At 41.0% G+C, this 23,605-nt stretch overlaps 1 protein-coding gene across 1 annotated transcript; it reads right to left on the bottom strand.

The window, feature by feature from the left end:
* Positions 1 to 1,940: 1,940 nt before the first annotated feature.
* On the bottom strand, positions 1,941 to 23,426 carry LOC306828397 (phosphatidylinositol 4,5-bisphosphate 3-kinase catalytic subunit alpha isoform-like). The gene is made up of 26 exons (XM_079350846.1): positions 23,083 to 23,426; positions 22,600 to 22,667; positions 18,993 to 19,099; positions 18,570 to 18,738; positions 18,015 to 18,141; positions 17,513 to 17,722; positions 17,053 to 17,147; positions 16,774 to 16,929; positions 15,641 to 15,886; positions 14,978 to 15,063; positions 14,307 to 14,412; positions 11,742 to 11,894; positions 11,435 to 11,569; positions 9,146 to 9,270; positions 7,884 to 7,965; positions 7,454 to 7,618; positions 7,084 to 7,187; positions 6,792 to 6,963; positions 6,068 to 6,174; positions 5,849 to 5,970; positions 5,190 to 5,268; positions 4,895 to 5,065; positions 4,527 to 4,644; positions 3,467 to 3,618; positions 2,730 to 2,892; positions 1,941 to 2,597 (listed from the first exon to the last, which is right to left on the bottom strand). The coding sequence occupies exons 3-26, from the start codon at positions 19,046 to 19,048 to the stop codon at positions 2,490 to 2,492; spliced, it is 3,207 nt and encodes a 1,068-aa protein (XP_079206972.1). The 5' UTR covers positions 19,049 to 19,099; positions 22,600 to 22,667; positions 23,083 to 23,426; the 3' UTR covers positions 1,941 to 2,489.
* Between the last annotated feature and the right edge of the window lie 179 nt (positions 23,427 to 23,605).

The following is a 23,605-nucleotide window of genomic DNA, read 5'->3' on the forward strand; positions in this document are numbered from 1 at the left end:
TGAATTCGCAAAGTGCAGATTTTCTGTTGCACGAGCAGATTGAGTTTCATACTGCAGGGTTGCTATTACTGGGATGGAGGGGGGCTCAGGAGGTGCTCTGACGCACCTTTTTTTGCAAAATACTTTAATCTGCCCTCAGCAAAGCACAGAATAGAAGATTTTCTGCCCTGAATTCAAGTAGCGATATTTCCTGTATTAAGGTGTTCTGTTAATTGCAAAAACAAAAAAACAAACGACAACAGAGTTCTTGAATATTCGCTTACAATCAATACAACCAGCCATGACCTGCTTTAAACAAAATGCATGTTTAAGAATTTCTGAAACAAAAATCCTACTTTTTGTCTTTATAACATTTTACACAAATGAACCCAATGGCTTCTGATTGTAACTGTCAGCTAACTCCACCATCACATAAAACTGCACAAGGAAGTCTGCCATGTTCACAAACACTGTAAGAGACCAGAAAGAGCCACCAGTGCATTCTAGTGCAAAAAACAAAAGGAGATTAACGTTTTAAGAGCTGCTCGATGATGTAAATCAATCAAATGTCATGAAAACTTGTTGTCAATAAATTTTATGGCAAAGGTTTTCATGTCTTTAACAAATGTTGATTTCAACATTTTCACCCTCAAAAAAAAAAAAAAAATGTAGTCCAGGTCTAATCTATCCACTTCACATCCCTACGCTGCCACTGTCATCCACATCTGGATTTTAGAATACGATTTGGACCTGGTATGTATTTGTGTATGTACGTATGGTTCGATGAACAATTTGTCCAAATCAGTGTCTTCAAATCTTGCCAACATGCAGTGTTTGAATAATGTAAGATACACTGACTGCCATTTCACAAATTTCCATTTCAAATGTTTTAGCATCTAAATTTACTTTAATGCTTCTGTTGTAAAAAAATATTTAAAAAAAGACTTTGTGTATAACATAGCTTTAACAGAGCAAGAGGAAGCGTGACAGCAGCCAGAGGTCTGTGATGGATAGACTAATGAAACTGCAATTTGAACAAACATGTTCAAATGATGGACTGCTCAAGATAATCAGTTTTACATGTTTAGAAATAAAAAATAATAATAGTATATAATAGGGGGGTTTCTGGGACCGGACAGTGTGCATTGTTTCGGAGTTTGTGCTGTGAAGCCAAGGCATTTTATCAACAGGAAGACGTGACATTCCCCTGGGTCTGTGCTCACAGTCAAAAACAGACAGCCAGAGGCTTCAAATAGGTCCCAATATTCAGCACATTTCAGAATGGCACTTTCACTTTTTGTCATTTGCATCCCCAAATAAATGTGTTTTTACAACTCCAAGCTAACCCCAACAAAACTACTTTGAATAGAGTCAAATGAAAAGTGAAAATTAACTGTGACGCCAGGCTAAAAAGCCATCAGCAGACTGACAAAATGGGGTGCAAGTGATGCACTTGAGGTCAGAAGACAGTAAAAGGAAGAAAAAAACATAAACACAAAAAAAAAGACAAATATACATTAGTGTGTGCATCTGGAGGGTTGATTCTTACCTGTGTAGAAACCAAAGCAAACTAGATTCATAAATAAATGTAAAAAGTCATAATAAAGTCTGTATATTTTTCTGTTATCTTCATGTGCTGTCTTTGTGTTGTTGATGATGGAGAGGCAATCACCCTGAAGTCCTACGCTGCACCACCAAACGCTCCCAAGTGGTGAGGTGCTTTTTCCTTGAGGCTGTTGGAGAGTGCAGAGCCGTGCCAAACAACACTGAGACTCTTCTGCAAACATGTTGGGCTTTTAAATTTCCTCCAAAAAACAAACAAACTGGGAGAGCTAACACTGGATCAGGTCAGGACGGTATCTTCACCAGAAAGATGGTGGAAGACTGTAAAGTGGAGGTCAACAGAGGTGCTTCTATACCCCAGCAACGGTGTGGAACAACTCCTGTATGACATGTTGTGTCCGCTGATTTCTGATGATGTATTAAAACAAAAAGTTTTCCAGCACCTCTTCCCTTGGGTGGAGCCACGCTGCAGCACTAACACAGCAGAAGAGCAGCAAGATGTTTATGCTTTGTGGCTACTTTTTGAAACTGGCAGATCTTCACAACGTTATCTCAATTTCCTCCTGCAAAGAGCAGCAGGACAAACTCTCCCACACAGTTCGGTCCTGTTGGCAGGAAGAGGAAGCACAGCCAGTCATCGGCCAGGCAGGTCACATCTTCAGAAGGGTGTGAGGACGATGCAAGACATTACGTTTGGGCATCTTCAAGACCAGACAGAAAAACCTCGTTTATAAAAACACAAATCGTGCTGGTGTAAAAAGAAAAAAAAAAAAAGCTGCTAACTTCCATAATAACAGACAGCCTGGTTTGTCTGCTTTAACGGAGAACTGAAATTCCTTTAAAGACTAGTGTGTCATGGTGTAAGATCAACTGTTTCTTTAGAAGCAATCCTCCATGGTGGTAGTGGGTTTTTTTTTTTTTTTGAGGGGGGGATTGTGTGTAGTAGATCAGTTTAGTGCATGCTGTCTTATTGTGTGAAATATCCAGTCCATCTTGGTGGTCCATCCTCCATGGTGAGCATCGTTCATCTGTTTCATAAAATAGTCCAACGCCTCCTGCGTTCAGCAGATAAAACAGATTCATAATGAGATAATGCAGCAGAGGATTGTAAAGGCAACGTCTGGAAGCTGACAGAAAGAAAAGAAGCAGAGAGAGGAGGATATGAGCGCAGCAGAACACATTATTACCTGTTCGCTTTTCTCCAGAGCCAACGTCTTCCTTATGTAAGCGATGTCATCGAATGACTGCAGCTCAGGCATGCCGGAGCCCAGCATCATGGAGAACAGGTTGATGAAGAGGTTAGCATGCTGCCTGATCGCCAGGTAAGCTTTATAACACATCTCCTGGAACCTGGAGGGCGATGGAAAAAGGGAACGTGAAACACTGTGCCAGTCATCTGACATCTGAAGAAGTCATTTCACAAGCATCCCAGAAAACTCCTCATCACACTCAGTTTATGCATCATTTTTAAGTATAAAGTGTGTGCACTTAGAAAAATGTGTCAGCTATCCAAGAACTGATGCCATGCTGAAAATGACAGACTGGATGATGTGTAATGGGGTAAAATGTGCCATAGACCGTCTTCACACAAGAACGATGCTCAACAATTTATGTGATTTATTTTTATTTTTTTCCTTATGTCATATTTTGCTGTGTTGTTCTCGCTCTGTGCCTTCCTTTCTCTCCCTCTTACACAATCAGTCAGTGATACAAGAGGATCTCACGGAGGGCTCGAGGAACTTCTCATGTTGAAGTTAGTTGGGCAAGTTGAGTGGAAACTTAACCAACAGAGGGAAGTGAGCCAAGAGTTCATTTCCAAAATATAAACCAAAAAAGGTAAATGTTTGTGACTCAAAAGCTAACCTTTGTTGTTGCAGCATTTGTAAGTATCAGATAGAAAAGAAGAGAACAGATGCTTGAGTACCTCTCAAACTCTTTGGTCTTGGCACACTCCTGGGATCCCTTGCTGATGACAATGAGGAAGTCTTGTGTCAGTACAAAGGGCACTCGCTCCCTCTTGTAGCCAAATTTCTTCTTCTTATGATCCAGGAAATGACCAAAATCTATGTGAAATAACTGGACGAGAGCAACACACAGATGAAAGCAGGAAGTCAACGTTTAGGAACTCTTACAAGTACATTTCCTCTGTGCTTATCTTCTTTACACCCACAGGAAAACCAAAGGCATCAACCCCAATCTTTCACTGTGGATATCAAACTTCTTTACAGAGGAGGGGAAAGACACTTAGTCTTGCTGTCTTTTTTTGTTTTTATTGGATAGGACAGATGAAGAGAGATGAATGAGGAAAGGGCAGCAAAGGGCCAGGGTCAGATTTGAACCCACATGTACCTCTGTACATGGGGCATGCAACATAACCACTAGACTACTGTGGTACTGCTCATTTTTAATCAACAAATATTCACATTGTGAGACTTGGATTGCTTAGTCAGTGGCGTCCAGTCTGCCACATTTAAGGAAGTACCGTAGTTCACGTCACACGTTGCTGCCGCAGGTTCTTTTTTTCAGAGAACGTTACCTCTGCATGAACTTCCTTTTTTACAAGAAAACCTCTGCAGGTCCTTCTGCCTTTCTTCAAACTAAGATACAAACACCGTCTAAGTTTAGCATTAAACTCCGAAATCTGCTCGACAACAGAGGTTGTTGATACCCACACCTTGCTTTTGATACAACTGTTTAAAGCCTGTTTCCTTTTTTCTTCTTTGAACTAGGCTGCAGACTGTTCTTATTCTGCACTCTGTCTTTTCTGCTCATTCTATTTAAAAAAAAAAACAGAATTAAACTCAACAAAGACGATCTAACTCTTGTTTACAGAAATGTCCATTACGCCAGTCCGATCTTAAGTGAACCTTTCTGAGATCAGGGTATAATTCAAATCTTGTACAAACATGTCATTTTGTAAACATGTTTGTGCATCATGTCCATTGATTCACGTCAAACGCCCCAAGATCCTGGAGGTAAGGTACCTGTCCGTCGTCTTTGACCATGATGTTGCTGTTGTGTCTGTCTCCAATCCCCAGGATAAACGTAGCTACACAGTAGCCAGCACAGGACCTCGTAAAGAGATCCACAGCCATGTCATACCTGCGTAGATACAAGCCCAAAGAGTCAGACAAAACTAGATGTGTGTTCTGAAAGAGATGCATTAGATTAAAGTAAATATCTAATTAAATTAAGCATTTAGATTTAAGACAGACATATACAGTACATACTAATGAGCTCTATACTTTAGCAGATTTTCCTCAAGACGTTTCATAGAGTGACATTTTCTGCACTCAAATGGCTGCTCTATGCTGATGAATGATGCAAAGATGAGGGGAAAATAAGCACTCACATCTCGCCCTTGTTCTTGTCCTTTAACCACTGATGCAGAGTGTTTGAGTTGAACTGCAGTGCTCCTTTCAACCCTCCTTTACACTGAATCTGCATGATGGTGTGGGAGCTGCGCACCACCTCAATGAGACCCACACAGTCTCCTAATGACAGACAGCCATAGGGGAGCATCCTGAGGAAACACAGAGGAGATATTCATAGCTTCCATGCACTGGGGCAGGACAGAGGGAAGAGAATAAAGAGGCTGAAGCAGAACGACAGTGCAGAGAAGAAAGAGAAACATAAGTGTGCAGTACCGCAGGTCCAGTCCCTGATTCTGCCAGATATTCTCCATAATTTTAATGATCTGCAACGTCAGCATGTCCTGCCGCAAGTCTACAACACAAACACACAAATCATAGACTGAGTTAATGATTTCTCAGCATACAGGCAGGTTACATAAAAAGAGTAAAGACAAACTTAATGCCTCTAACAGCACTTCACTGTTTGTGTCATCATTTAGCACTGACAATTGTAAACACGCTGCATTGCTCTGTAGCACACAGGAAAAAGTCAACAGCTCATTCAGTGCAAGCAAAGCTAAAGAGTCTCTTTCAAAGCCACACGAAGGCAGGGACGTTTCAATATGTGAAGATGCGAGTTGTTCCTTCATGAAAGGTTTATGGGAATTGTCCTGTTTTTACTTTTACACAATTTTGAGCACCCGAACCTTCATGATGGACAACCTGAACTACAGAGCTGCAGCTATATAACGTCATATGTTTGCGTTTACACACCTCAGTGCAGAAAAAGACGCTTTAATAAAATACTTTAAAACGTTGTCTCTGTTGTAGGTGTTCCATTAAAAGTTCCAACTTACAGTACATGAGACAAATGTAAGCACAAATTGTTTGATATATTTGATTTCACAGGGTATTCATGAGTGTGTGAGTGCGTGCGTGTGTGTGTGTGTTACCATCTCCATTTTTGAAGATGAGCTCATTGTTCTGAAAGAGCAGCTCAGACATGATGTCAGGATTCTCCCAGTTCAGCCACAATGGCCTCTTCGCTGACGACATGATTCTGCATTCATCTAACCTGCACACAAATAAATCAGACGACGTCTTTATTTTTTTTCCACTCACCACGGCGTACAGTTTGTTAAACCGCTGCTCATTCGCGACGGCTTCCTAACCTCAGATTTCCTAGTTGGTGCGCAGGGTTGAGGGGAGAGGTGAAGTTCTGCAAGGCATCCATGTAGTCCGGTCTCTTCATCTGGTCCACCAGAAACCGCATCTGGACCTCCACAAGACAGAAACACACACAACGATATAAACATTCATTTGCGTATACCGTGCATGTGTGTATCAAGGATAAATTCAAAGAACTTTATTTATTCCTGTGGGGCAATTTGAAGGCAGGGAAAAGCACCAACCGGTCGACCACAAGAGCAGCGACCACATCATTTTAAAGCCGTTATCCCTCTTATGCTTATTAACAATTTTAACAAAGTTTTGATTCAACCGATAACCGGCACACACGTGGCATTTACTGGTTCATGTAAGGATAAGGATGGACTTTATTGATCCCCCAATGGGGGAAATTCAGGTGTTACAGCAGCTAAAAAAACAGTAAAAAACAGGTAATATAAACAGCATCAATAGCAAAAAAGAAAAAAAAGAACAGCTATGAGAAAATTTACATTAATTAAATAAAGGGGGGTAAAAAATACAATAGACTTAAATAATACAAGACATAAACACTATGCACTATGCATGTGATTTTTTATTTATGGGATGTGTCACGTAAGAAAGCCACAAACCCAAAAGAGTTTTTCAGTCATTGATAGCAGGTTAGTGTCATTGGTAAAACGATGGATCTCTCGTGTGTTTGTGTGTTAGCGCCACCAGCCTCCTTACCTTCTGCGTCTCATCCTTCTTCTCCTGTTTGAGAATGTCAGTGAGGTTAATGAGCTTCTCCATGGCCTCTACTTGTCTGCTCAGGTGTTTGAGGTACATGCCACAGGCCCTGCAGTAAGCCTCTAACAGCAGCCCAAACCTCTGGCTCACTGTTTTATTGTGCATTTCTGACCTGAGAGGAAGCGACAAAGGGAGAAAGAGGGAGAGGAGCATGGAGAGCGTTTTCAGCCTCTGAGAGCGACACATGCAAAAGAAATGAACCGGCACGTCTGAAAGCTGAACGGTGACTCACTTGAGATGCCAGAAGAAGAAATGGCCAATCTTTTGATTGGTCAGGGCCTTTTTCAGGAGGAAACGGGACAGGGGATTGTCAAGATACTGTTCATATTTTAATACCTAGTACAGGACGAGAGAGGAGAAAGAGCACAAGAGGAGATACAGAGAGGAGGTTCAGATTACTTGTTTCAGGTAGTATGACTCCAAATCCAGCCGCAGGATTACAGATAAGATAGTGCTCAACACAAAAGAAAAGGCCAAACAAAAGCTGCTCTCCAACAGTTACATGACTAGGTACATAAAAGGTCTTCGTATCATGAGCTACTCCTTTTTAGCACTTCCTTTCGTCAGTCAACTCAAAAGCCCTTTCTCTCTGTGAGACCCACCTGTACAAGCTGGATGAGGTACTGGGATAGTTTGTCATCAGTCAGGTATTTGTCCAGGCAGCGGACAGCAAAGTGTCTGACCATGGGGTCTGGGTAGTTACAGTCCAGCAGCTCCATGGCCTGCTCAGGACGGATAGATGGCCATTCCTTTAACAGACAGTACATCTGGGAAACACAGAACGACAACAATCATTCAATAGTCTTTGTACACATATTTATATATGATAGCAGAACTCACATATAGAAATAAACAATAGATATACAGTTTAATTGCACAGTTTGCAGACTTAACTACTTCAAAAAGCAAATGTATGGACGTGAGCATGAGGTATGTCTGTGTTCCTTCTTTTATCAGCTACAAAGGTGAAATGTGATATATGCATACAACACATGTGAACAACAGGCAGAGTATGACATGGTTTTACATTACCTGTGCAACTTCATCTCTGGAGTTCCACTTGACAGCCAGAAGGATCTTGGGAAGGATCTCTGGGATGTTCATGCAGTAGTGCCTGGTAGACAAACAGAGGGAGGTTTCCTGTCGTGACTGTGTCCTAGTTATAAAGCCTTGTTGTTTTTACAGACATGCTGCATATCGGCTTAAAAACGATGTCTTGTATTTATCAAGTATGCACAATTTGTTTGTGGTTTACGCCTGAAAAAGTGTTGTAGATTTTTAAAAAAACATAGCAGAGGAGGAACTAACAGTGAGAGGACTGTCTCATGTACAGTAACTACTAAAAAAGTCTTCACCCACAGATATCAGTTTTCATTGAATGTAGTTGGGTGCTACTGAAATATCATACAGTCCAGTGTTTCCCTAAGGTTTATCTGTTAGGAGTGGGGGCCTGATCACCCAAACCACCACACATTTTTCTTCAACTTTGTTTAACAGAAGGTTTTATTTAACAGCATAATAATAAATAAAAAGTAAAATAAAAAAACACTTATTTTCCTTCACGCTCCTCATCACAGGTTGTCAAAGGCCCCAAAAAATGAAGGAAGGAACCATATCTCTTTCTTAGCATTTTAAATTGTGACAGATGTTTCTCTTCTTAGAGAATTAGGCTAAGAAGATTTCAATGTTGTGTTATTTTGTAAAGCTAAAAATGATCCCATTACATACTAAAGATAGTTCACAGTAGGCTATTTGAGCATGTCGGGCTTTGCTTACATGCTGTAAACATGAGGGGACTAAATACTAAATGGACAATATTTAAAGGTGATGGTGCTTATCGAGAAAATCATGTTTTTCTTCAAATCTTTAACAAATATTAAATATCAGGACACTACGGTTTTTCAAATGATAAATCAATAAATCAGTAAGAGTAATAAAAAGGGTGTGATTTATTTTCAGACATGAGTGAGACTCCTTGTTTGCTTGCACCATCTTTGCAATGCACAGTATGTGTGTGTGTGTGTGTGTGTGTGTGTGTGTGTGTGTGTGTGTGTGTGTGTGTGTGTGTGTGTGTGTGATCCAACACTAACAGATAAGAGTGCGACTCAGACTCTGCTTATCATCGGGGTGGTGAACTGAACAGGCTGGGGGAGACACTGCAGAAAATGTACACACAGCTACAGGACAAACAAGTCTGTCCTATGAAATACAAGCCATGTGTAATTCATGCCTCTACATGATGTAGTATTTCAAGTGCTAAAGGGTAAATGTATCTGTAGTCTTGCTGCGGTTACCTGTGTCTCCAGAGGAAGTCTTTCTCCTGCTCAGTGATTTCTGAAAGAGGGTCCCTGTTACTCAGCTGCCTCAGCTGCTCAATGTCGCTCTCTGTCAGAGCGTGATCTCTGGCCACACGGTTACTCTGCAAGACAAAAGAATGAAAAACCTTATGATTGCTACATTTATCATACTATTCAATAACTACTGATTTATTGTAAGGAAGTAAACGATTACAGTAATGACTGCAGACATGGAGTGTGTCTGTCAGTAAGGTCAGAAGTGGGAATGGGAATGTTGTTCATAAATGAATGGGGGATGTTGTGAAGCGAGAGAGAGAGAGAGAGAGACACTGGAGTTTGGACTTTTATGCCCTAAGACCAACAGGTCCAGGTGGTCTATATTGGACCAGCTAGGAATAAGGGAGTCAGAACCAATTAGAAATAGCCTGCTTATAAGCTAAGGCAGTGAAGTCACATATTTCCCATCGTAGATAAAGCCACACATTACAGTCAGTTCTGGACCTGTTACAACATGCCACATGAAACACATGTAAGTCTATGTTCATCCCAGTATATACTAAGTTACAACTCTTGTATTGTATTCATAGTTCATTGAGATTTTCAACCACAGTTCTTTTTAAAGGGGGAACAACACTTTCAGATCAGTGCACAAGGCATGAACTGAGATAACATAAAAGTGAACGACATGGGGTCGGCCTGTCTTATCCACTGTACGTGCATTGGAATGATTTACGACAAAGTGTCTATTGAGGACAATAAAAGTTGTCATGCTCAAAACAGGCACAAATCTTCAGTCAACACATCATAATCAGATTGAGCTCTATAGAATGGTAACGCTGCTAACCTAGCACTAGCTAGATTATAAATGCATATGTTCCTAAGTGACATTAAAACTGGGACAAAGCAGAAGCACAGCTGTACAGCCGCAATGCAGCCAGCCATGTGAACATCCACTTTAAGGCTCTTATAACCATGATGAGGATTTCAGTTCAGGGATTTATCTACTTTTTGAGAAGAGAAAAGGCAGAAAACATCTTTCTAAAAGAAATGATCAACTCGGTTGTACGACTGCGATCTTCATATAGATTTGAGTTTTTTAATTAGACATGATCAGACCCTTTCAGGGCCAGGATGATGTCTATCTCATAACACCATGTATTTAGTTTGGCACTTGTCACATTTGTCACACACATCATGAATAACTTAACATGTCGTCTCACACTGTTCACATCCTCTCACATCAGAAGTCATGGTGATGTCGTGCCAAACATCATCAGGAAATCTGATAAGGCAGCACCATCATGAATAACTGAACACAACAGAACACAGTGGCAGGCCTGAGTCATATGAAAAGAGTTAGGAAGTCAAAAACAGGCCGACGTAGTTACTGTTAGTCTGGATATTGACGCATCACCTCATGACCTAAAATTACATCTTTAACTAAACACTTTATAAAAAATCCAAAAGGCAGATTATTCAAGCAAGAAAAATCATTTCTATTCGCCCTTTCTTTACTACAGTACATAGTGTTCCCACCAGGATTACACTGTACCTGGAGTTAGCATGGTGAAAGGTCACATCCTATTTATGTAGGTTATATATAATTGTTAACAATTAAATCTGCACAGATAACTTCCTTAACGTTCACATCACACTTATTTTGTGGCTTTATTTTTTAGAATATTTATCAGCAGTACGTTAAAGACATGAAGATAAAATGAGCTGCGTTTTGAACATATCACTCGATATTCCTTGATATCATGAGGGGATCGTTATGCGTGCAGTGTAATATATATTTACAGACTGTGGTGTGGAGGCTTATTTAAGGGTGCAGAACAGCGGCAGCAGCAAATTATTGCTACTTTTGATCGTACAAATGGAAAAAAAGAAAACTCCTTCGCTGATTTGTGCTGCTCCTTTCTTTCTTTTGTGCACAAGCTGCTTAGGTCAAACAGCTCATTACCTGAAATCTTTTTCTTTTTTTTTCTTTTTTTCAAATTTCCAATTTCAGTGTTTGAGTAATAGAAAATAGCTTGTGCAGAAACAGGGTGTCTGTATATCAATATTCATCTTCTTTTAAATTAAATGTAACTGAAGCCAGGGACATGATACGTGTTAGTATGTTCAACATTTTGAACAATGTTGTTCTCCTGAATTTAAAGATTCTCCATAGAAGCTCTTTGAGATATGGAGGTCACAAAAATGTGACCGACAGAAGGATAACCAGAAAAGAAGACAATGTCCTCCAGCAAATCCAAGAACAGTAGCTAGGTCACAAGTTATCACCTGTCCAGAGAGGTTGTAGTTAAACCCCAGCTCCCGTGAGATGGTCCAGTTTGCATGATCCTCCACTGCATTCATTTCTGGGTATTTGACCGGACAACTAAAGTGGTCAAACTCCAGCTCCAGACACGGGGTTTCCTACAATTAAGAGAGGAATGATATTATCATATGACCTAATCACAGCATCTCACAAATATATCAAACTGCAATCAAGATTGCAACTTTCACTGTAGCTTACTCCAGGCACAGTCCACAAATAAAAACAGAGCACAGTCAAAGAGATCCTGTAAAAGATGCTGAATCTGAGCACCTTGTTAGGGTTGGATCCAGTGACTCCTATGGGATTGAGGAGGTCTTCAAGGCCATGAGGGACAGGCCAGAGGTTCAGAGCCATCTTGTTGGCCACCAGAGTGTGTGTGTAGTCGAACAAGTTGATATTACCCCAAGCCAGCGGGCAGTGCTCCTGAAGAGGAGAGAGAGCGACGCAGGGAAAGAGAGAGATATCAGAAGCTCATGAGAGAAAGAAACAAACACAGATGGTGATATTTCTTTAAACAAACAGGCTTTTAACACCAACATATTCTTGGACTTGCCGTGTAGGAGTGTGTAGTCTCACAGGGGACTCAGAAAAAACATCCAAAACAAGCTGGTAGACTGATTAAAAGGTCATTACATTTTATTTTACACAGCTCCGTTAGCCAATTGAGAGCACAGAACACCAAGCTATGGGTTTTGGTCTGCTCAGTTAATCTAGTGTGAATGTTTATCTTTAACCTAGTGTGGTTCAGCTTCCCCAATGACACACCCAGAGTAATTAGAAATATTAATGCACTGTTCATTTTTATGATACTTCGTTGGTGATGGGTGGGACGGTCGGAGTTTCCATGCTCAGTCAGTGAAGTTTTCGACTCTCAGCTCGGTGTGTTTGGCTGCAGCATGCTGATAATTAACTTTACCTGGTTTCACAGGGATGTATTAAAAAGGGGATTAAAAGTTGTATGTGGTTGGTTTTTAATGAAGTTTGTACATTTTTAAATCTGCTTGCGGTTGTTGATTGATTTGTAAAGCCTTTAAGATGATCTAGGAAGAGGCCCAGCTACATTTATAATGACTTGCTTCCTCTTATTCAAGGTTAAGTTGATAAGCTAGGAAATGTTGCTGCCTCTCTCTTGGCACTTCATTCAATTACACTCTGAACCTTCATATGAGCACTGAATTATGAGCTAGCAGTGTTAAACCAACGACAGGCAAATCAAAAGGCTTTAGAAAGTTGTACAACCGTGGCTTTCCTTCCACTATGAAGCTCCTTGAGTAAACTTTGAACTTCAACAGTATACAATGCAACCTACACAAAGGCTGAGGAAATGTTTAAGATAAGATCTTGAGCTTCAGATTGAGTCTTCACTAAGGTGCAGCAATGGAACCGAGGGGACAAAGGGCAGCACACTGCCTCTACACACAGGCGGGTAGAGTTACGTGCAGACAGCTAGTCAAAATGCACCTATTTATAGTAAGTGCTGGAACAAAAGGCAGCTGTAGAGAAGTGTTTATCTTTAATTCAGGCGAGGCATGAAAGAACATCCGCTAAACCTGACCCACGACTAGCATGGCGCGTAATGGGACAGGGCTCACCCCCCCCAGGTGTCTGTTACAATATCTATGTCTGGCACTCATTGATACACTCCACACACCGCTCTCTCTTCCAGCTTTTCAGCACAAAGAGATGGAAGATTAATCAACGAGCGTGGGTGTTTGTTACAGGAATGAGACCAAATGGACAAAAACACCGACAGATGGTGAAAAACAGACCAGAGTGTTATTTTCATTTGAAATAAGATGCATGTATATTGATTATATCAATGTTATTCTCAACACATTCAATATTATAAATGTTTTATTTTAAATTAAAAAAAATTATAACAATTAATTTCTTTGAAGATATTATGTTAATAATAAAAATTGAATATTTTAAGTATGCATACAGTTTCAACTCTCTCGCTTTGACAACGAGTTATCAAAGTGGCTTCACAGGAGCAGAACATATAACAGCATGAATGGAAAAGTCTCTGCAGCTGATTAGGTTTCTGTGGCTGTTTTCTGCCACCGCGCTGCCCGTGGCTGATTAGTATTTAAACAGAACCACAGTTGATACCGCAGCTCCCATTTGCCTTGGACACTTGTACTCAGAGTGACACATACAAAAGGGTCAGCTCACCCACAGAACAGTACACATAGCATATACAGTAGGACCCTTCAGGATGGGTTCGCACGCCGGTGTTAAAACATCCGGACACATGAAGGTTGTTTGCTCTCTGCTATCTATAGACTGTGACAACTGTAGCACTGTCTGCCTATCTCTAATACAGCATATAGTTTGTATGAGGACGTTCAGGTATTTGTTTGGATTGGATTACATCAGCTCATATATAGCGCCTTGTTATCCTTTGATGACATAAAAAGGTTGATTCATGCTTTATTTTTGATCTTCTGTAAAGCCTTCTATACCGTGTAAAACTCAGGCTTCCCTTCACTGCGCTCATCTGGTTAAAAATGCTGCAGCACTGAATAGATTTTAAAGTTCTATAGTCATGTATTAAAGCACAACAAGTCCAAGCCCCTAGGTTTATCACTCATCATCATCATCATCATGGCCGTTTGCTGGTTGTACCCAGAGCCCATCTGAAGACAAGGGGTTTCAGGGTTTTTTTTAAATCTGTGCTCCCAAACTCTGAGATGACCTCCATCACCAGGCCATTTGGGAAGCACTTAAAACAGTGTTTTTCAAATGGCCTGGTGATGCACTTCCAGTCCACTTCCTGTCCGTTGTTAACACACACTGCAGAGACATTTCCCTTCCTGCTCTCCCTGCTCTTACCTCTTTGGCTCCCTTCCTGCCCTTGACAGAGCAGATGGAGAGGCAGAGTCTGGCAGCGCGGGGTATGTCTGGGATATACATATCGTAGGTGAGCCACTCATTCCACCTTTAAAGAGAGAACAAAGTGCAATAAAAGACATTAAAGAAGTCAAATACAAACATAAGAGGATCATTTTTTAAGAAAGGAACCTGCAGGCTGACAGGGGGTCAGAGGTCAGGCTGCAACCGACAAAAAGAGGACCTAAAGGAAATGACCATTTAGAGTAGCTAGGACTGCTATAACAGTGGGGGAAATTAACCTGCACCATTAGAAAACCTTTTTTTAGAAAGTGAGACATATTTATATTTAAGTAGCAGCACTTTTCTTTTAGTCTCACCAGGGCCCACGGTTTGCTTTAAGAGTAATATAATACGGCAGTTAGTGTTACTGTTCAGCTTAAACAGTTAACTTTACCCCTCATGCCTGAGACCACTTACAGTAAATTACTGTAGCAGTGAATGTTGTCTAAGTCATACTATAATTGGTTGATTTTTAAGGTATTCATTTTACTGTATTATTGCTGTGACATGTATTTGTAACTATATCTAAAAATGCCCTTTTTTATGATAAGAGGGTGTATTAAGAGACTACACTTGTGAGTAAAGTATGGTATTGTGAGGTGAGTAATTACCTGGGGTTAGAGCAGGGTACTCTCTGAGTGTTGACATTGTCACACATCTGCTCCCCTCCATGGTAAATGCCTGTTCTCACATATATCTATACAGGAGAAAGACAACAAAGAGCAAATACATTCAAGGTGATGTGTACACACTGCACGATTATGAAGCTGCAGGTTCATAGGTCAGGTGAGGTCAGAATCATGCAATTAATAGCATGTAACAGCTGTCATGTTAAATGCTCTTTACAGTTCAATGGTATGCAGTCCAGCACTTTTGCAAAGACAGGTTACATTTACACAAATGATTCGCGACAGCCAGCCAGCCATGAGCCAAAACAACTCTCTGTTCAGATGAGACCTGGGCAGTGACTGTTAGCTTCAGCAGGACGTGAGAGAACAGGAGGATTGGGAACCTTGTAGAAGTGATATTCCTCGAAAGAAACATTCAAATATGTTTCAAATACTGGATTGGATTCATAAACCTACAGAAATACTATCCTGATGGACATTTACATTACATTTGAACAACTCTAAGCGTCTTCTCACATATATGTCACAACAGACTATTCCTCTGAATTTGACTGATCAGCAGAGACAGCAGAGTGTGTGTGTGTGTATATATATTTCTCCCCAGCACATACAGTATATTCCTGTAAGAACTGTGCGTCCCCCCACCTTGTCTATGTCCCGTATATTCACGTTGACATAAGTGGCACAGAGGATTCGTATTCGCAGGGTTCCGTTGATCGTCCACAGCGACTTGGCAGCTGCTTCCCCGTTCATGTAGGATGTTGCCGTGGAGATGCGTCTCGAGTATGAAGGCATGACAAAGTTGTCTGTGGGCAACTGAGTGTACAGGCTGTCCTTAGCCATTAGCATCAGGTTAGGCATCCTGCTCAGCATGATGCAACTACGGATATACTAGAAAGTAAAACGGAAAAAAGAAGAGGACAGTGAAAATGATGGTTCGCAGGACTGCTTGAGTTATTTGGTCATAACTGTAATCAAGTGAAGCAGCTGACTCACAGTCACAATGGAGCTGAGTCACAGTGGAGCAAACAGTGAACTTTATGCATATTTTATTCTGGCCTGCCTCAGATTACATGAATCCCAGCACAGGCTCGAGACATTGACCATTAGGACACGTTCATGTAACCTAATTAAAGGCCAGTTGTTTTGACTGTTTCAAACTAACCATGAATCAGAAACAGATCTGAAGTTATATCCTGATACTGAATAAAGTCAACAAATCCCGAATCAGCCCTGACCCTGATCCAGCCTGATTTGTTTCAAGACATAATCCTCAAGCAGCGTTTCCAAGACAGATGCTCGCTTTTCCAAAAAACAAAGTTTAAAAGGGATCTGAGCGCAAAGCCCCTCCAACAATTGTTTACACTTTGAAACTAAGACTCTGCAGATCCATCTTCATGAAACCATCAGTTCAAATCAACAAACCTTTGAGAAAATGTTCTACTGCCTGTAGAAACGACCTTTCAGACTTTTTAATACTATTTATGATTTACTTTTTTTTCAGATCAAAAGTCACAATGATGAGAAGTTATCCCTGCACCAACAACAAACACCAAACCAAGATACTAAAAAAAGGGGGATAAAAAACTTTAGCGAAAGTACATGAGCTAGTTGCCAACTGCATGGTGCATTGGTTTCTCGCTCTATTTGGTGATTTAAAACAATCACAAATAAAAAACAATTTCACCCTCACATATCGGCTTTTTTTTTCTTTCATGAACCTGGGATGCCTGTGTATCTTACATCCATAGCTCTATAAATCTAATGAAACCTCTTACCTTATACTGGCTGATGGGGTACTTTTCCAGCAGGTACTCATCACAGCCACAAACTTTGAGGATGTATTTACCCTGATATTCCTGAACACACATCTTGAGCTGCTCTGGGGACAGCAGCATGCTGCGCGTCTTCTTACGAATGGCCTCTGCAATCACCTTTGAGTTAAGATACATGGACAACAGACTGTGTCACACACCCATCAATTACGTGTGCAAAATAAAAGTGCAGACGCTGTCCCTTAAGACTCATATTTACGTCTTAGAGTGAGTTCAACCTACCTGTTCGGGCACACAGTCGTGGTTGATCTTCAATGTATATTTCTGTTTGTCGTTGTTTGGAGAAACAATCACCCAAATCACAACAATGATCTGACCTACAACAACAAAAAAGGAGATAAAAAAAAATGATCGTCATGACGACGGAGAAAAATAAATTCAATAAATCAAATTCTACTGGAGCATCATCATACCACGGTCTGCATGTATTTATCGAGTGTAGCTTTGCACTAATAGCCGCACAATCAATTCATTGACTACCATGCCCATTGCTGTTGTTCCTTTTTAAAGGCTGGCTAGCAGGTATTAAATATTAATGAGAGGCTAATAACCACTTCTGATTCGCTGTGCACCTCTTGTTGTCTCTTAGTGCTCTCTTGCTGTTTATTTATATACAACATACCTTCTACCTGAGTAATACTCGTCTTTTATTCATCACACACTGACTGAATCAGTCGCCTACCTTTGTCCAGTTTGCTGAAGATGTGTTTGGGCAGGTCCTGTGTAGATTCCACATTGGGTGGGTAAACATACAGGGCTCTACTGTGGGGTCCGCTGGCATCTCTCAGCTCTACAGAGTCTTTGCACACATTCAGGATGTTTCTCCTGAAGTCCTGAACCTCGGGGTCCTTCACCAGGTCAAACTCACACACTGGCATACCAATGGCAAATCCTGATGGAACAGGAAGCATAGTCATTGTTTTTAAGTAAAATATGTATTCATCTTAAATGGACTAAAGCATTTATCCAAACAAATTAAATATTACATTTATCCGAGTACGCTGTCATCCAAAACTTTATTCATAAAGCCAGCAAATACTGAGCTTAGTTTGCCTCAGACAAACTCTTTTTTGTAAGCTTTCGGCATCGTCTATAGATCATATAAATTCAAAAAAAAAAGAAAGGAAAAAAAAGAGACCAAGTCTACAACAGGACCGATGCGAAGAGAAGAGAAACCATCTCACCAATCTCTCTGTTGAGGATCTTTTCCTCTCTGTTGCCCACCGGTTCAATGACCTTGAGGAAGGGCTGGAAGAGTCGGAGGTCACACAGCCTGCGGGTCTCATCATAGAACTCCTCCCGCTCGGCTTCCTGACCAAAGGAAACAAAAACACAACAGTAGTGTTCAATGTATTCCACTTTTTCAGAGAGCTTTGGGTGATTTTCTTTTAGATGCGAAGCCTTTCCTCCAGGAGGAGAACATATGTTTTGAAAAAGTGTGAAGTGTGGTGTATTTTAAAAACCAGCAAAGGTTTTTTTTTTTTTCCCAAGCAGTTATGTAGAGAGGCAAGCAAGAGGTGAGCTGTACGCAACACATCTACAGCCTACCTCACATTTTCACAGAGTAGGAAGCTACAGGCCATATTAATAACCTTCGGCAGCTGCGTCAACTCCAGAGAAAGTCTCCTTTATATGTATCTGTCTATTTCCATCAAACTTTCAATAATGGATTTCCATTTTATTATTTAGATGGATTCCTCTCGCTCCCGGATATTAAAATTGAGATTGTGAATTCGTACCTGTGTCACACTGACAAAGATGTAAGACGTCTCCTCCTGTAGGAGGTGATGGAGGGGATATTTCCTGGCCTCTTTGAAAAGCTCATGTTTGATGGTGATGAGCGTGGCCTCACGGAGACACTCCAGGGTCAGAATCATCCCATTGGGTAGCAGGCAGTCCACCAGGATCCTGCAGACACAATCAGCATCGTCACACGAGGAGGATTACTGATTTCATCATTTACTTGATTTACTCTTTGCAAAAATTAGCTTTTCAATTCAATTCAAAAAACTTTATTCGTCCCCGGGGGGCCAATTCAATTTGAGATTTTCCGGCACACAACATGAAATATAAAGTATATTAGAAATAACACAATAACAGACTGGATACATAATTATATAAGAACATATTCATATGTTGCAAGGAAATCTAATGTTTCATACCTGGGAGGCATCAAGTGGATGCCCCATAGCTCCCCTGAGGACGGCCTGGGAGGCATCTTCCCCGCTGTCTCCCAGCTCAGTCACACAGTCACGCTGCAGAGCCAGACCTGAAAGATATCAACACGTTAAGGCGAGTTCCAGTCCTCAGCGTGTACAACAACAACTTGAATTTCCCTCGGGATCAATAAAGTATCTATCTATCTATCTATCTATCAACAAGACACAAAAAGTCCAGCGAAGCCAAAGCCACACTGGTGACACTAAAATGTAAAAAGCAGTGATCGGCAGGTCAGATGTTTCCGCTCTGCTGTTCGTCACAAACACCGACGCGTGGTTGACGGGGCTGACTCTCATTGCTCAAAGGTGCATGTGCACAACTTTCAAGGTGACCTAGTGGTCACACATGAGGTGCAGTGTTGCCAACTGAGCAACTGTCTGTGTGCCCTCTGAAAACTGAAGCATGTTATTTTATGACTGTGAACTATGTCATTTGATTGCACTGTAATGCTGATTTCACGACCAAAGTCGATAACAAATATTGCTCAACATGCCGTCGAATTTTAATCCAGCCTTTAAACCTTCTCATAGACATACAGTAGACAGTCTGGGTCTTAACAGCCTGTCGTTGATGTAACAGTGCTTTCACACTCGGACAGAACTCATGAAAACCGTCTGAAAACTCCCGAGGTGATCTGCATGTGTGACGCAAACAGTCACATTTTTCACTCCGACTTCACCCTACATTTTTCCTGTCCTTAAGTCAGATGTGCTGATGTAAGAACACAGCAGGAAACTTCACTGAGCAAGCAGAAGCAGGGTTCCAGTAAGACTATACCCTGCAACCAATGCACAACTATAGACTGTATGTGTGCATCAACTGTACTTTCTCCATGCACATAATCAAACTACTTCTTGATGTTTTCTCTTTGCCAGTATCTCCTCTTCCACTCTTATGAAGATATTGTGAATGTGTCAAACTACACGGAGCATACACGCTCAAACGGTCTGACTCGGTTGCATCTTCTGCCACTTGTGTATTTTTTATTGCTTGCTGAGATCCCTCCCTCCCCCCCAACCAGGGATGGTCTCCCACTGTGAGCTGAATGTATGAACAAGCAACTGAGGAAGATTTCCGGGGCAGTCTGCCTGCATAGGTGAGCAATTCCTTCACGCATCCATGCCTATACCCATTTATCCACCCCGTGTCCCCGTGTTTGATATACAATTCAAGTGATGGAATTAAGAACATTTTTCAACTGTTTTTCAATCAGCTTCATTTCAAAATGTGAGCTACTTTTGGTTGAAGAGAGTCTGTGGAGGCGCTCGGTGAACTCGCTCGCTTGTCGCTGAGGCTCAGCTGTGCTCACTGAGTTAAGAGAACAAGCCGCATGTTCACTCAACCAAACAGCAGAGAGACTAAAACAAGTACTGGACTGGCCGCTGAGCTCCCATGACATGTGTAAAACTGGCATAGAAAAATCTTACCCACAGGCTGCACTCACAGCCCAGATGTTGTTTCGTCTTGTATATAAATGTAATGCTTCATTTCATTTTAAAAACAGACCACATTAAGGACTTGATTTGAACATAATGACCAGGCTTTAAGAGCTTTGTACTTCCTAAATCTGAAAGTAAAGGGGAAACATCCAGGAAGAAGTTTGACATTTGTGTGTTTTGTTAACCGGAAAGGAATCTTGTTGACTGAACAAAATCCTGTAATCATACCGCGCTGAACACTGAACTGAAGGAGGAAACCGAAAATAAAACTCGTAGTACTTCTTGAAAGTAAAATACATTTGATCAGTTCATGGCTATGAAGGAAAACAATGTCACGTAAAACTGAACTGAACTTCCATCGACGTATCTTCAGAGCATCTTTTCACAATATTTATTATCAGGTTAAAGGTTTGAAACAGAAGGTAACTAGACAGGACCGTTTTTGTTTCTGTGTTTTTATAGAGAGACGTATCAGTAGAGCATCTAAGCACAAAAGCATTGGTTTTATTACTGAGCCGAGCAACAGTGTTGATGTACATTGAGTTAGGGGACAGAACTGCCTGGCCTGAGAACAAAGAGGTCTTCGGGTATCCAAAGAGGTCATTCAGCATGAAAGAAAACAGCACAGAAACACATTTTATCTGAGGAGGAGGACGACCTCTGAAACGGAGGCAACTCAAATAAAAGTTAGCCTCGTCTCGAATCTTTCCCATTTACTCAGCCTGGTAAATTGCTTTCATATTAAAAATACTGCTTTTTAAACAGATGTTTTAAACTCAGAGCAACTGGTGGATTTCTACACTACAACCCTGAAGCTGACATGATGATTAATTAATTAAAAAGTACTAAATTAATTACCAACTTCTTTGCTAACAGATTCATTTTTCTCTACATTTTGCTTCCAACATTTTTAAATGAATGTTTTAAGGTTTCTTTACAACTCTGACTGTAACAGTAAACTGGAACTACAAAGTAAGCAACCCAAAACAAATGAATATATTTCATTATATACTGTAGACCAGGGGTTCCCAAACTTTTCAGCCTGTGACACCCAAAGTAAGGGTGCCAGTGACCGGGGACCGCCACGGTCCCTCGAGGTGGTTAAAGCATTCAACATTGTACAGAGCCACACGCACTATCGGCCTATACAAACACTGGCATTAGAACAAAACAAAAGAACATAGCAGCCTGAAAATAATTATTTTATTTTAGTGTCCCGATGTGCATTTTGATTTAAAAAAGAGCCACAGACACAACATGTGACCGCTACGATCTCCATGCACGTAATAAAAAGGCTGCAGAATGTTTCTCCTCTCTTTTGTTGATAGTGTGATGACGCTGAACAACACGTAGCATTGACATACAAGCAAATATTCTCATAATAGTGTTGTAAAGTTGTAAAGCCAACTCTGCTGCTTCGTCTGCAACTTTTTTTTTTTTTTACATGACCTCAGGATGTGGTTTTTTATGTTGATATAGACCTATTGGTCTGAAATAAAGTATAAAGTATAACACTGAGGCAAAACGCCAAGTGGAAAACACTTGTCACAAAGCAAAACAAGACAAAATGAAGCAAATGTTCATACAATTTCAGCAAACCGAAATAATGACAGCATTAAATAAATACCAAAAAATAAAAAAATAAATGACAAAGTTGGAACAATTGAGCTTTCAGAGCAGCTATTGAGCTGATCTGCGCTCTGTGACCCTGATCAGGATGCAGCTGAAGCACTTAGGGACAAAAGAGGAAGCTTCCTCACAACACAGGATGTGGGGAGTGGGGAAACATTTGCCTAGAGACAGGAGATCGCTTTGAATACAGAAACACAACAGTTACAGGTTAGCTGGGTCACACTTTTACTCAGTTGAAAGCAAAGCGTGTTTGTGGTTAACATAAGGATAAGACATAAAACAACAGCATGGTTTTGAGAAGTCCTTTGTGAAAACGTGAGCCATTTTTTTAAACTATATTTTAAACTCAGAGATCTGACACAGTCCTGTTTGTGTACTCAGTAGATATACAGATCGAGGACCACAGCACAGACTGTAAATACTGGACCTCACTGAATACAGAGAGAGAGATTGAAAGAAGAGTAATATGTCAACATACCCAAGAGAGATGCCCTCCTATTTGAACCCTGGGACAGCTCCACCCTTCATGTTTCAGTCCATCTTCACCTTGTCACCAAAACATGTGATGGGATGAGAGGAAAACACAAACAACAACATTAGCATCAACTAGAGCATGTCACTGTTCACACTGGCTAGCAGCAGGATAGCTAAGGTTTAGTGTGAGGGGATGACAGCTACATCATAATGTGAGCCCTCGATGTGGTTATCTTTAAGTAACAATGAAATAAGCTGTATGACTAGGTAACTCTATGACTCTAATGACTCTATTCCTCTTTTGCCCACAGGCGACAACCATTTCAGGCAATTAATAAGGATAGCTAGATGTCTTCTTCACGAGCTAACAGCTCACGATGAGCCTGACATACCCTTGTTATCATTAAATAAATCCACTAAAACATAAAACACAAACCATTTCTTGATTCAAATAGTCACATATGGGTTATGTAGCATCGTCGCGTACCGTTATGAGTGGGCGTCAACGCAGCGCTGTCTGTGCAGATGATGGTTTCCCCGGCTAACACCAGTTAGCCTTTCAGCTCCCAGCTGCGGCCGGCCGGGTTGCTGTCTCTGCCAGCTAACCGTGACAGTGGTCCTTACTCCACTTAGTCATTAAATCCACCTTGTGTTTGTGTGAGCTCAGAAGATGAACAGTAGCAGGAAATGTCTCCAAAATGTCCTGTCAAAGCTGCTAAACCCTCTTGTGTTGCTGTTGCTTTGAGAGCAGCAGCTGTGCTGCTGGAAGAAGACAGGACGTGAAGTGTTGCTGCGGCACTGCAGCCACGCTGTCTGTCTGGGGCCCTCCTCCCTTCCTCTAACACACACACACACGCACGCACGCACACACACACACACACACACACACACACACACACACACACACACACACACACACTTACACAGAGAGTGTAACTGTGTGTCACGTTTCTTCAGTCATCTCTCAAAACAAAAACACATTTAATACTGCAGTACAACAACTAATGACT

This window comes from Symphodus melops (genome assembly GCF_947650265.1).
Source record: "Symphodus melops genome assembly, chromosome: 8".
In the NCBI taxonomy this organism is placed as follows: domain Eukaryota; kingdom Metazoa; phylum Chordata; class Actinopteri; order Labriformes; family Labridae; genus Symphodus; species Symphodus melops.